The sequence below is a fragment of the Muntiacus reevesi genome, chromosome 1 (assembly GCF_963930625.1).
Source record: "Muntiacus reevesi chromosome 1, mMunRee1.1, whole genome shotgun sequence".
NCBI classification, from domain to species: Eukaryota; Metazoa; Chordata; class Mammalia; order Artiodactyla; family Cervidae; genus Muntiacus; species Muntiacus reevesi.
Genome location: NC_089249.1, coordinates 260,617,766 through 260,632,241, shown reverse-complemented (window position 1 = coordinate 260,632,241; position 14,476 = coordinate 260,617,766). Strand labels below are relative to the sequence as shown.

General features: G+C 37.9%; 1 protein-coding gene across 2 annotated transcripts in view; it reads left to right on the top strand.

The window, feature by feature from the left end:
* Positions 1–14,476, top strand: part of EDIL3 (EGF like repeats and discoidin domains 3) — a 450,361-nt gene that overhangs the window by 188,025 nt on the left and 247,860 nt on the right. For both annotated transcript variants that reach the window (XM_065919096.1, XM_065919097.1), the window contains one exon: positions 9,120–9,248. In XM_065919096.1, coding sequence (XP_065775168.1) covers positions 9,120–9,248 — 129 coding nt within the window. The remainder of the gene's footprint in view (positions 1–9,119; positions 9,249–14,476) is intronic.

Sequence of the window (14,476 nt, the reverse complement as noted above, 5' to 3'; positions counted from 1 at the left end):
TTTGTTAATAATTTTAAAAATTCATACTAATATTAATATTTAAGCATATCTATTGAGAAAAGATAACATAATGGCTATTGTAATACAAATTATTACATGTATTTATAGAAATAATTGATTTGAATTGATGTTTTTGAATTTGGGCTGGAGAAGACTCTTGAGAGTCCCTTGGACTACAAGGAGATTAAACCAGTCAATCCTAAAGGAAATCAACCCTGAATATTCATCAGAAGGATTGGTGCTGAAGCTGAAGCTCCAATACTTTGGCTGCAAGATACAAAGAGCTGAGTCATTGGAAAAGACCCTGATACGGGAAAGATTGAAGGCAAAAGGAGAAGGGAGTGGTAGAAGATGAGATGGTTAGATAGCATCACCAACTCAATGGACATGAATAAGAGCAAACTCCAGGAGATAGTGGAGGACAGAGGAGCCTAACGTGCTCCAGTCCATGGGGTCACAGAGTTAGACATGACTTAGTGGCTGAACAACAACATGGAAATAATGTATATAATGGCTTTCTCTGAGTATTGACTCACTGTGTACTGCCATTGGCAGGCCCAACTCTAAACTAGATTAAATGGATAAAGATTGACTGCAAGAAATCTTAATTCTTTCTTCAGTACTTCTTTCTATCTTGGAGTGACAGGTCCTCCCTGATGCCACCTAAACAGCCACTTCTGCACTCCTGCTTGGGACTGCTAAAAAATTAAACTGCTTTTCTGATCTCCAGTATCATCAAAACTTTTTACCACTCTGTGTGATGAGAGCAAAGTGAAATTAGTTTTAGCTAGGCTGGTAATTGTTAATAAATGTGAGTGCTTTGTCAGCCAACTCTATTAGATGAGGGTTTCCTTAATCAACTTCATTGCTACAAGAAAATCTTATTTGGGGACAGTAGTGGTGTGAAGAGCACCCCTCCAAAATTCCTGTCTGCCTCAAATTTCAGAATGTGACCTTATTTGGCAACTGGGTCTGTGTTAGTTTGCTTGGACTGCCAAAAACAATATGCCACAGCATGGGTACCTTCAACAATAGAATGTCTTTCCTCACAGTTCTCAATGTGCGAGATCAAGGCTTGGTTTCTCCTGAACCTCTTCCTGGGTTGTCAATAGTCACCTTCTTACTTTATCCTCATGTGGCCTTTCCTCTGGTGTTGGTTCATCACTGATATCTCTTGAGTGTGTCCAGATTTCGCCTTCTTAGATGGGAGATTGGATTGGGTTACAGCCCATATATATGGCCTTCTTTCACCCTTATTGCCTCTTTAAAGGCTGTATCTACAAATGCAGTTATGTTCTGAGGTTCTGGAGGTTAGGGCTTCAACATGTGAATTGGGGGGAGAGTGGGGGACACAATTTAACCATCACAGGGGCTTTGCAAATATAAGTAATGAAGGATTTTGAGATGAAGTTATCCTGGATTTGGATGGGCCCTGAAGGATGGAGGCAGAGATTGCTGTTGTGGTCCAAAGAACACCAAGAGCCAACAGAAGCTGGAGAAGGCAGGAGGGTGTCTGCCTGGTCTTCAGAGGGATTATGGCCCTCCCGACACATTGACTTCAGACATCTCTCCTACAGAACTGTGACAAAATAAATAACTTGGCAAAATAAATAGCTTCTTTGAAGCTACCAAGTTTGCAGTAACTTGATAGAGTAGCTCATAGAAACAAATACAGGGACTCTCAACCCTTTCTGACTACTAGTTGTATCAGCGTTTTCCTTTGGACAAGGAAAGGAGAGTTATATGTAAAGAGAGTCCAGTATTAATCCTTGAGAAGAAAGTTTATCAGTAGGGTATTTTTTAAAAATCTCTCTTTAACTCCAGATTGCAATTTTCATATAATCTATTCAAATAGTTTATATTTGAGGAACAATTTGTTCATTTTGCTGATTCTCCCCTTAAATGTAATGTTTTAGATTTCTCTATAATTTACCTTTCTGTATGTATACAAAATACCCAGAAAGGACAGACAGTTGTTTTTCCCCTCAAATGGCTGCTTTTGTAGTTTACATTTAAAAGAGAGGAGGAGGAGGAGAAACCAAGAGGAAGAAAAGGAGGAGAAGCAGCAACTAGTATCAAAAATGGTTTGAAAGCATCAATCATGTGAATAGTACCAGAATCATTTCTTCTTTTTTCAACTAGTTATAGAGTGGCAATGACTGCAAATGGAAACTGCCAAAATGTTCAAACCTCATTAAATGTAAAAGCAACACTATGATATGTTTTTAAGACAAGAATTTGGAGTGAACTTTTGGGTCATAACTGTTCCTATTTGATTGTATTGCTAGAGCAAATGCTGAAACAGTGCTCTTTTTATGGCCTTATTGGTATTTCCTTATTACATAATATAAAATGTGCATTCATTTTTAATATCTAAATGCCAATGTTTGAGAGCATAATTTATAAAATTGATTGGGTCTATGTGTACATTGTCACAGGAGAGTGTTACCCTATTTACTTTCTAATAATCTGCTTTCACACTATACAGAATTAATGATTTGGGGCATAGTCTCTAAATGTGTGAAAAACTAACCATCCTACATATAGAAATCACTTCGACTCTCTACTGTTGGAATTGGGAGAAGGCCAATGCAGAAAAGTAGAAAATCATATATAGATCTATTGCTTTTGTGAGCAATTAATCTTGTTGACATATTTATATGAACTTGCATAAAAATGCCTGGAAAGCATGCTGTTGACTTCAGTTGTTCATTAATATTGATCATATGCTGTCCGCATTGTGTTAGGTGTTACTTAAAGATTACCTACAAAAGTATTGCAGCTTTATTGATTTTAAAACTCTCTGATGCCTCTTGTATCTTGAAAGTCCACTTATACTTTCATTGTTAAGAGTGATATTATCAAGTGTTGTTGTCTAATGAGATCATTTCAACTTTTATGAATACTAATCAGAACTGAAGCTAATAACCACCTCTCTGCATACTTCTTCTGTATATCTATAATACAAAAAGAAGCAAATTTTTGAAGTAGGAAAGATTTAAGATCACACTTGTTTTTACAAGCTCTGGGTGGTTCAGTAAGACTCATTTGTTTTCAAAATTTTCTCTACTATTAAACTCTTTACAAAATTATGTATCAGCTATGGATTAGGGCTGACATGTTACAAAAAAAAATCAGGTGCCCTAACTATTCCAAAATTTGGGCAGCAAAAGTTACAGATGTGGTAATATTATAAACATTTGTTAATATGATTTCACTAAGAAAATTATAGAATTAAATTTTCAGAAACTACTACATAAACAAAGTATTAATCTGAGCATAGTACATTGACAGTAAAAGACAGTCATTAAAATTACCTTATAACTGGGATAAGTAAATATTTCTTGAGTTGTTAGCTTCCTCTTGTAGCTGCTGACAATAGTAACTACACTTAAAACATGTATCATGTATCACAAATAAGTAGCAGAGTATGAAGCACATAATAGATGCCTAATAAATAAATATTATGCTGAAATCAGGAAAAATAAATACAAATACTTTTATGCTGAGCAAGGTTAGGGGTCAGTTTCTTCTTCTCACAGTATGAGCAATGTATACGCTATATGTGATGATTATTAAGTGTGCGAACACCTTAAATGATACCTACTTACTTTCAGTATCAAAATAGAGAAGATTGTTAGATAGGGAGGAAATATAAAAACAGACAGAAGTTTCCTAGGATCTTTAGTTCTCATATGATTAGTCCACTTATCATTTGGAGAAAGAAACCTGCAAACTCTTGACATATTTTAATTGTCACTGTTTAACATCAAACACAAAATTTTTTGGCTACCATGAAAATTTGGTGAGTTGAAACCTTGGGTTACATTTATCATCTTTATGTACTAACTTATATTCTGATTATTTCATCTTGCTAATGCTTCAGGTGAATGTCTTGATTTACATGGAGTTGTTCAGTTAGGAGACCAAAACACTATTGATAGGATTGTATAATGTCACATATTTCTTTGATTATGTATGTGCCAAAGAATTAAGATATGTGTAATCATTGTACATTTAGGGATACAATAATATTACACCTGTGATACTTTAGAAGCTTAAACCATATTAGATATCTGAATTTAAAGAATTTGAACCTTAGAAAAGTGTAGAGAAGTTAGAGTACCTTAATTACCAATTGAAATGCCAAAAGATGTTTATAACTTATAAACCTTGTAAGCTTGAATGGGGTTACACGAAAGATATGGTGGTTATCACTCATTATTGCCACACCCTTTTTATTAAAAATATATTGTAAACCTACTGTGTGCCAACCGTGACTTACCACAGAGAATTAAGGGTCTAATGGGGGAACATGCCATGTAAGCAGTCATTTTAACACTCTGTTGTGAGTTCTAGAGAAGAGAGTGTGTGTGTGTGTGTGCGCGCGTGTGTGCGCACGCACATGCTCAGCCACTCAGTCATGTCCAACTCTTTGTGACCCTGTGGACCATAGCCCACTGGGTTCTTCTGTCTGTGGGATTTTTCTGGCAAGAACCCTGGAGTGGGTTGCCATTTCCTTCTCCAAAAGAGTATGTGCAAGGCTTATAACATCAGTTTCACAGTACAGTTGTTAGGGAAAAATTAGAAAAAGGAAAGAAATCTATATGTTGGTCAGGGTTAGTTTCTTCACAGTGTAAGCAGCAGTACACACATATTAAATACATCACAAAATAGCAGTGGGGAAATACTCATGTCTGACAGCTGATCTCAAACACAGCTGAAGTGGAGTATTGTTAGCATGGCAGAGACTCTATTTATTCATGATATCTAACACACTCTGACCAATTTGCTGAAAATATTTCCATTTAGGAAGGTTTTGGAATCCTGTGTTATAGTACTGTCCTTAGTGAGTACCTTCTAAATTCTGGAAGCATCTATCAAGATTCACTATTTTAATCTACAGATCTGTAACTGGGCAGGAAGTGTAGCTTAACGGAAAGGACTTAGGTTTGTAGTCAGGCAGAATGTGTTAAAAAAAAAAAATCTTGGCTTTTGCAGTTAGACTCACACTAAACCTCTCTGAGTAAGCCTGTTTTTTTGTTGGTTTTTTTTTGCCTATAGAAAAAAGATATGTTCTTACATAGTATTCTTTACAATACTTTGTATTTCATGTTGCTTAGCATATAAAGCACTCTTAAAAGGTTAAATGCTTGCCACATTGGCTTTATGTCATCTTTGTCATGTAAATAAAAATCACTGAATTTCTTGGAGTAGGAAAAATAACAGCAGCAAACAGCCTTTGTAACAAGTAATCTTTCTTTGAAACCAAGATGTCAGCTGAGGTCAACGATGTCTTTGCGGGTATAAATAAAATGAGCTCCCACTCTCTAACTCCTATCTTTGAGGAATTCCAGAGGCTACACCAGGATTACTTGGTAGACTTTGCCTGTGCCCCCGGGAGATATCTATGGAGTGTCTAAGACTAGATAGCTGTCAGCTCTGTCTTCAGGTTCCTGTATCCGCTGGATTCTTGAGATCCTTGGGCATCACGTGCTGCAACTCTTCTTCCCTTCTGCCAGGATGAGCCTGATGAACAGAACAGCCCTTTCCCTCTGAGTTCCCCCAATTCCATACATAGGTCTGTGTGTCTAGCAGACTTGGATAGTCCCACAACAGGTCACATAGTAGCTTTACAAACAAAACTGAATTTTAGGCATCATGGTTTCTTACTAGCTACTTTTCTTCCCATAGTACATAGAGCCTCACAGCATACTTCTGTGAGCATACCCCATGCTCCTTGAAGCTGACTTCCAGTTCTGCTTGCAGTGTCTCCCCTCCGAGGTTGCCCCCATCCATTCCTAAATTCTTCCCTTTATAAGGCAGAGTCACTGACTCCTCCTCAGCCACTAGCCAAGTTTTACTTTTCCAGAGATACAGAAGGCTTGAGTAAACAAGATCATCTCTTCCAGGATCATATTTGCTCCTTGTTTGTTCTTCCAAGTGACTTCCATTGACCACTTCCCTCGTAATCATGTCTTTAACTCCTCCCAAGGACTGGCATTGGCCTTACTACTTCAGTTGTTTGCTTTTTATCACTCCCTCAGCATCATAAGTAGGAAGTGGAAGTGTCAGTTGCTCAGTCATGTGTGACTCTTTGCAACCCCATGGACTGTAGCCTACCAGGCTCCTCTGTCCATAGAATTCTCCAGGCAAGAATACTGGAGTGGGTAGCCATTCTCTTCTCCAGGGTATCAGTAAAAGGGAACATGAAAAATATTTCTTTTCTTTCTGATAGAAATCACATCGCTCTCTTGTGGGGCCGGAAATAGCTTTATCATTTTTGTTTTTAGAAAGTTTTTTCCTACTAGAGGGAATTCCTCAAACTCTGTTTTCCTCATTTTAGTTGTGATTTTTGTTTTGATTTTTGAGAAATCCTGAATTCTTATTAGGCTTGTTTTCTTATCTGCAAAATTGAAAGATTGGATTAGATGATCTCTAACAATGTTTATTTGTTTAAAATTGTATATTTATTGGGCTTCCTTTGTGGTTCAGCTGGTAAAGAATCTGCCTTCAATGCGGGAGACCTGGGTTCAATCTCTGGGTTGGGAAGATCTCCTGGAGAAGGAAAAGGCTACTCTCTCCAGTATTCTGGCCTGGAGAATTCCATGGACTTCCCTGAAGAAGTCCATGGGGTTGCAAAGAGTCAGACATGACTGAGTGACTTTCACTGTCACAAATATTTCTTAGGTTATAATTTTTTTTTTATCAATTACATGCATGGCTATCAGTTATCAGTTAATTAAAAAACCTGTCATGTATTTTTGTATTTTGAGTGAGTGAACTGATGAGTCAAAGCTCTAATGTCACTTTTATTTCATTCTCCCTTCCCCATTTGGCTGCTTCTGTAAATAATGTAGGTTTTAGGGTCACAGATTCTTGGCTTGAGACCGAATACTTCATTTGCAGTTATTCATTTGAGAAATATTATCTAAAATTTCTGACCTATAGTTTTTCAAAAAGGTAGAAGAGAATAATATAGACAACCTCTTCTAGTTGCTGGGAGGAATAAAAGATTATTATCTGAAAGTAATCTGTAACTTGTCTGGCATTGTTAACGTTAATTAATTTGAGAGGAGGGAAGAATTATAAAGTGAGAAAGAAGAGGGGGAAAGGGTTCTATAGCTTGGTTCACATCTCTTGGTGATGGGGGAAAATGGTCACTGGTGTTGCACCGTCTTCCTGTCTCAGTCATTGACAACACACCACCTCAAGGGCAGGTGTGAGTTGGTTTAGTTGACCAGTACTGCAAGGCACAAAACTACCTACTTGAATAAATGTTGTGTTTGTAATTGGTATGGAGATATCTGAAGAAAATTATGGACCCATTGATTTCTTTGCACTTTTTGAAAGTCAGCCGTACAAAGATCTTGACAGCATAGTTGTCATATTGTTGCCTATTTCATGCATGTCTTTATTAGATTATATAATCATTGACTGCCATGGAATGTTAAACTGTGAGAAACACTATCAAAGAGCTGCTGGAGGAGGTAATAGAATTATAAAATTTTGCAGGATAGCATTACCCAAACTCATAAGGGCTTCCTGTTGCTAACTTTGTGATGATGGTGAATTTCCTTTCCTCTCACTAAGACGTTAAAGGGTTTTGACCCTCACTTTAGCCATTCACTGTTGTGCTCTTTTATGGCCTTGCCTGATGGAGCCCCCACCCAGTTGGGTCAAGCTATCACCATTCTCCTGCCCAAGACTATTAGCTTCTCTCTAGTCTCTGCTGAGACCACTAGCTTCTCTTCTCCTATGCCCTCCAGAACTCTGGAATTCATCTCTACATACAGAGTCAGACACTTAGTTTAATAACACTTGCTTTCTTTTTCTAGTGTGTGCATCTTAACTTTCAGCGATTTTTGTTTCATATAAATATGTTCTAGTCTTTCCAATTTAAAAAACGGGGGGGGGGGGGGGGACAAAATTAGACAATGCTATATAGTTTGCTCGATCTCTTTTCATCTCCCAGGGAGAGCTTTTTCTTCCTTCAACTTGTCTCTTCTTCACAACATCCAGTGTAGATTCTGCCATCCTCCAAGAAACCAACTATTAAACAGAATTAGAGAGGCAAAGGTTTATTGCTGTGATGGACAAGAGGGAGAAAGTGCAAGAGTCGGTAGGATGAGGCTTCAGATTGATACAAGCCTGTAGACTCTGAAGTAAGGGAAAGACAGAAGGATTATTGCAAAGAAAACAATATTCTTAAATGCTATGCCAGTTGAAAAAAATCTCAGCCATACCAAAGGAGTACCCCAGAGGCAAGAATGTATAGTAGAGGAGTCCCAGGTTCAGGCAGAACTGGTTCAGCTGTACACTCTCAGAGGTGGAGCACCACACTTCTATTGACTCTCAAGAGAAGCACCAATTGAAGTATTGGTACCTCAATAGAGGTGTCAGGTACCAGTTAGTCTGGTGAAGTTACTTTCTCAAGGCTCAAAAATAACTCTGTGTCTCTACTCTATCTTTGCAACTTTCAATGAGCTACTTCCTATACATTGGCAAAAATTGGAGTTCTCTTGAAATATATGCCCCACCACAAACTCACAAATAGTCAATAAAAGTATTGCAACCAACCATCCACTTCACTTGGCCTATGTGGTTACAATGACTTATAAGTTTATTCGACTTTCACCGGCAGGGTACAAGAGCTCTTGCATGTTCTTAACTCTAGAAATTGCCATTCAGTATTGCATTTTAAACATGCAGAGGAGATTTTATAATCTGAAACCTTAGTGACAATGTTTTACTTAGTGCTAATACTTTTTGAATGTTTGATATGTATCTGTTTGGGGTATTTTATATGTATGAATTCTTTCCGTCTCTGTCATTGCCTTTTGAGGTAGATTGTATTATTATAGTATTGACATTTCACAGAAGATGATACTGAGGTAAAGAGAGGTTAAATAAATCGTCCAAGAGCACGTGGCTAGAAAGTGGTGAAACCAGTGTTCAAGCCCAGGCGGTTGGTCTCCAGAGCCCTCACAGCTTCTGCATTTCCTGTAGCACTAATATCCAGAACACTTTTCTCTGTAAAGTTGTTAATTGCACAATGTTGACCAGTGTCTACTTTAGAGCATATGTATCATGCAGCTATATTGCTTTCTGTCTTTCAGGTCCCTGCACTCCTAATCCATGCCATAATGGAGGAACCTGCGAAATAAGTGAAGCGTACCGAGGAGACACATTCATAGGCTATGTTTGTAAATGTCCCCGAGGATTTAATGGGATTCACTGTCAGCACAGTAAGTCATCCACGGTCTTTGTGCTCTTATTATCATTGATTGCCAAGTATGCAAGTCATCATCATTCTTGTTGGGAGTAGAATGATAGAATCTTTGAGCCTGCTTCTCTCACACTGAATACACCATATCCCCAGCTGAGGACTGATTCCTAGACTGTGTTTCTATTCTCCCAAGGGTGTGGGAAGCTAGCAATCTTCTATCAGCCTTTTCATTGTCATTCAGCCATACTTGAAAAATGCTGTTTTTATATTGATCTGATATCTATGTCTTTCTTTCACTGTGTCCTGAAGCTACATTCTTCGAGCTTCCCAGACATTTTTCTGTTTGGGTTCAGAGATGATACCTAAGAGAGAAAACTGCCCACTCTGTCCTTTCTATAAGCTAGTTTCCTCCATCCCACATGTTAGCATTTTTAGTGTGACAGTCTTTGAAAGTTCCAAAAGGGTGTTATCTGCACTTCTCTATTTTATCCTTATTCTTGTTTATCCTGAAATTAAACAAAATTTGTCCACTTGTGATGATTTCTTCTTAGAAGTATAACTCAACATTATTGTCCTTCTAAGTATTTCTAACAGTAAGAATATGCCTTTGTATACTCTTACCCTCTTCATCTTAGAACCCCATTGCATAGGAAAAAAAATAGTTCAGATGTTATGCCCTTAGGTATAAACCCTGCCTCTAGACACTGGACAATATCCCACTATGAAAACTTTTCTCATTTCAAGGGGGAATTCTGCTGTAGTGTGTGTGCTCCATGCAGGCAGCCCTTAACTGAGGGGCTCAGGTGGGATGGCCAGACTGTTTTCCTCTGGATGCTGCTCTGACACTATGTCACAAATCTTTGGAAATAAATAGGATTAGTAATATCCTCTTTAGGTGATCAGGTGAATATCAAGGCAGTGAAGATTCTGGGCTCAAATCCCTGTCTTTCCAGAGATGTTTTGTGATATGCATGTGTAAAGGCTGAGCAGCGATGCTATAATAAGGAAAAATAAGCCATGGTGACTTTGAACTCAGCCTGAGAAAAATCACGAGCTTCTCATTCCTTGTTGGTGATTGAGCCCAGTTACAAGCAGTGTATGTAGTACAATAGGCTGTTATAACAGACCTCTACGGAAATTCCACAAGTCCCTGGCCACTGCAGGCCTCCAGAGACGTGCACAATGTTCTCCAAGTCTCAGAGCCAGGATGCACTCTATAATTTTTTGCTGGTGGTTGAAAATCTGGCTCTGGCTGACAGACTCAACTTTTCCTTTCTCATTTCTCACACCATGGTCTTAATCATCACTGTAGTATTCATGGTAGTATTCATGGCAGTATTCATGGCTCATGTATTCATTGCCCACTTTGGCCACTTGCCATCCCCCCATCCCCCTCCCTCTGATCAATATCCTGTGCCTCCTTCAAGACTCAGGTCCTGTAAGACCTTAAACGCATGCTTAAGGTTTCTGGGAAACTGGAGGCTGAGGGATTCAATGTAGGACTGGGATTCTGTGAGCTACCCAAACCGGTGCCTCTTCCCTGAAGTGCGTCATTATTAGAAGCAGCATAGACTGGAGGGAAAACGGACTGCATTTGAAATCAGAGACCTGGATTTGAGACTTGACTTCTAAGTAATTGAATAAGTGACCCTGAACCAGTCGTTGACCTTTATATGCTTTAAGACACAGAATTAGAGGAATTGAACTACAAATAAATGATCTTTGGTTCATAGAGGATAGAAGAGTATTATGGTTCAGTGGGTAGCTTGCTTACTGTACACAGGTTATCAAGTCTCCCTCTTTATAGATAAAATTGAAAAGGATTATGTATTGGGAAAGCAAATTTAGAAATGCTGGAAACCCTGAGAGCTTTCCCAAGTGGGATAAACAAACAAACAAACAAACAAAGCAGCTCTTTAGTTCCTTGCAAGAACTGCTAGGGGTGTGAGTGTGTTTTCACAGCGGTAAGAATTTTATGGCCGAGAACTTTGCTATTCAAAGTGGAGTCATGTGTCCGCATTGCCTGGAAGCTTGTTAAGAATGAAGATTGCCAGGTGCCACTTCACACCAACTAAATCAGAGACTGTATTTCAAAATGATCCCATCCCCAGTTGACTCCCACACATGTTGAAGCTTGAGAAATACTGCACAAGGCTTTCAATAGCTAAAACTAGCTGTCTCATAGGTTAAGGTAACAACTTCTGCATTCAGTTATATAAGCATGCGTTATAGGCAAAATATTTATTATGTTTTGGCTAATAAAAGCTATATTGAAAATCAATGAAAATGAAAGATGGACCAATATAATAAGAACATTTCATTTGGGAAAAGAATTGAAAACAATTCTTCAGACATCCATATATAGGAAGGTTTATTAATTTAGTTCTGTATGACAGACTGTGAAATAAATATCTTTGTGACTATAGCTTAATAGCTAAAGAATTTTAGGTTTTATGATACAGGAGTGACAAATACATAGTTTAGTGTAACAACTATTTTGTCACTGTGTTACAAATTAAAAGAAAGGTTTCTAGTGCTAGCATTAATATTATATATGCATTTTTTTAAAAAAATTAGATTTTGGCTTTAAGAACAATTCTAGGTTTACAGAAAAACTGAGCAGAGAGTACAGAGAGTTCCCATATATCCCTCCTCCTCCATAGTCTTCTCTGTTATTAAATTCTTACATTAATATGGTATATTTGAGTCAGGAGGTTTTGCTTGGTGGCTCAGTTCAAAAAGAATTCACCTGCAGTGGAGATCCAGGTTTGATCCCCATAGCCCTCCCAAATTCCTTTTGGCTTTCCTGGTGGCTCAGATGGTAAGGAATCTGCCTACAATGCAGGAGACTCAGGTTCGAACCCTGGATTGGGAAGATCCCCTGGAGAAGGGCATGGCAACCCATTCCTGTATTCTTGCCTGGAGAATTCCCTGGACAGAAGAGCCTGGCAGACTGCAGTTCATGTGGTCAGAAAGAGTCAGAAATGACTGAGCGATTAACACCTTTTAACACTTTGCTGTAATTGATGAACTGATATTAATATATTAAGTAAAGTCCATAGTTTGCATTAGGATTTGTTCTTTGTATTGTACAGTTCTATGGATTTTAAAAAATGCATATCATGTGTCCTCCAAAGCCTCATACAGAATAGTTTCACTAACCTAAAAATGTTCTGTGCTCTGTTTATTCATCGCTCCCTCCTTATTCCCAACCCCTGGTAACCACTCATTTTTTTTTAACTGTCTCTGTGATCTTGCCTTTTCCAAAACGTCATGCAGTTGGAATTCTACAGTGTGTGGCTGGAATCATACAGTATGTAGGCTTGTCAGACTAACTTGTTTCACTTAGCACTATGCATGTAAGTTTTCTCCACTTTTGTGACGTGATAGTGCTTTTGCTTTTAACTGGTGAATAATATTCCACTTATGGATGTACTACAGTGTGTTCATTCATTCACCTATTAAGGAACACCTTATTAATAGTTGCTTCTCCTTTTGGCAATTATGAATAAAGCTGCTATAAACATTCATATGCAGGGTTTTGTGTGGACTTGAGTTTTCATGTCTTTACTTGACTGAACACCAATTCTTATGGTAAGAGTACATTTAGTTTTGTCAGACACTGCCCTATTGTCTTCCATAGAGGCTGTGATGTTTCATATGCTTGTCAGCAATGAATGAGAGCTCCTACCCTCACCAGCTTTGGTGGCTGTCAGCGTTTTGTATTTCAGCCATTACAAATGCTTTTTTTTGGTAATGAAAATAGCATGAGGTTATAACTTTAGAAGACTTATATAGATTAGTATTGGTTTTTAATATAGAATTATCAAATTATGTGTTTTTTAAATATCATATTAATGTGTACATATATATGTGTGTGTGTATTTATATATTTATGTTTGTATGTATATGTGTGCATGTGTTAATTATAAGATGTAAATTATAGGATAAAATGAATACCAGAATGTCCAGAAGTTGAAATTTTGAAAGGTATTTTTAAGGAAGCACTTTTCTGGTGAGAGCTGCATTTTGGGCTGACTAGAAGTAATCATATTTTATTTGTTGCCTAGTTACAAATCTAATGCCTTAGGGAAGAACTCTTTCTTCATTCTCAGAATTCTTTGCCCATCTTACCACTGAAGGCATTCTCTGAATTCTTCCATACCTGTGCATAGCTTTGGAACCTTCAGTTTCTTTTAAAAGAATGTTTTTTTGGTTCCTATTTTGTGAGGAAGAAGAGATAATCTAGGTGCCCACCAAGCCCTAAAAAAAAAAAAAGTTAAAGAAGGCCCTTGTTACCACATTAGCTCAAGATAATACACTCTTGAATCCCTTTTCAAACTCTTGAATCCCTTTTCAAACTGAGAAAGTTGACCAGAAAACACCACAAAATATAAAACTTTCCTGTTTGTGTATGTGTGCTGAGTTGCTTCTGTCATGTCCAACTCTTTGCAACCCAATGGACTGTAGCCCGCCAGGCTCCTCTCTCCATGGGATTCTCCAGGCAAGAATACTGGGGTGGGTTGCCATGCGCTTCTCCAGCAGATCTTCCTGACCCTGGAATAGAACTCGCATCTCCTGCGGCTCCTGAATTGCAGGTGAATTCTCTACTGCTGAGCCACCAGGAAAGCCCTTTCCTCTTTGTACCTTATGCAAAATGTTGTAAACCAGTTTGGTCTTAGTTTTATACTATTGACTAATAGATTCATACATTCAACAGATACTTAATGGGGACATGAGTCATTTTACTTTTTTAACATATGTTTCACTTTTCTCAGAGTTAGCCAATGGTATTTGCTATTTTGACAATCACTATTAACTGGATTAATTACATATTTGGCAATTACATATGGTTTCTGACAGGTAGTGCTTCTGAAACAAACAGAATCTGATCCCTCTTCAGCTCTATTGAATCATAGTCTTTTGTTGGTATCCTGGAGATAGTTAAAATAATCCATATGATCCTTAAGTGAATCAAGCTTTAGGACTACTGGCTAAAAGAATGACCTGTAATTTCCAGATTGTATGGGAGAAAGCTTGTTTTCAAGGAGAGAATTCTGGATTAGACCTGGATTTCTGATGCAGTTTTACTTTGATCAGTTGATGAAGACTCAGTTAGCATTTAATATTTCTTTGCTTCAGTTTTATCTGATGGTTCAGTTCAACTCAATAGGCACAGAGAACTTCATACTGTATTATGTGCTGGAAAGAACATGTGTATAAAAAGTAGAATTGATCATCTTTTGT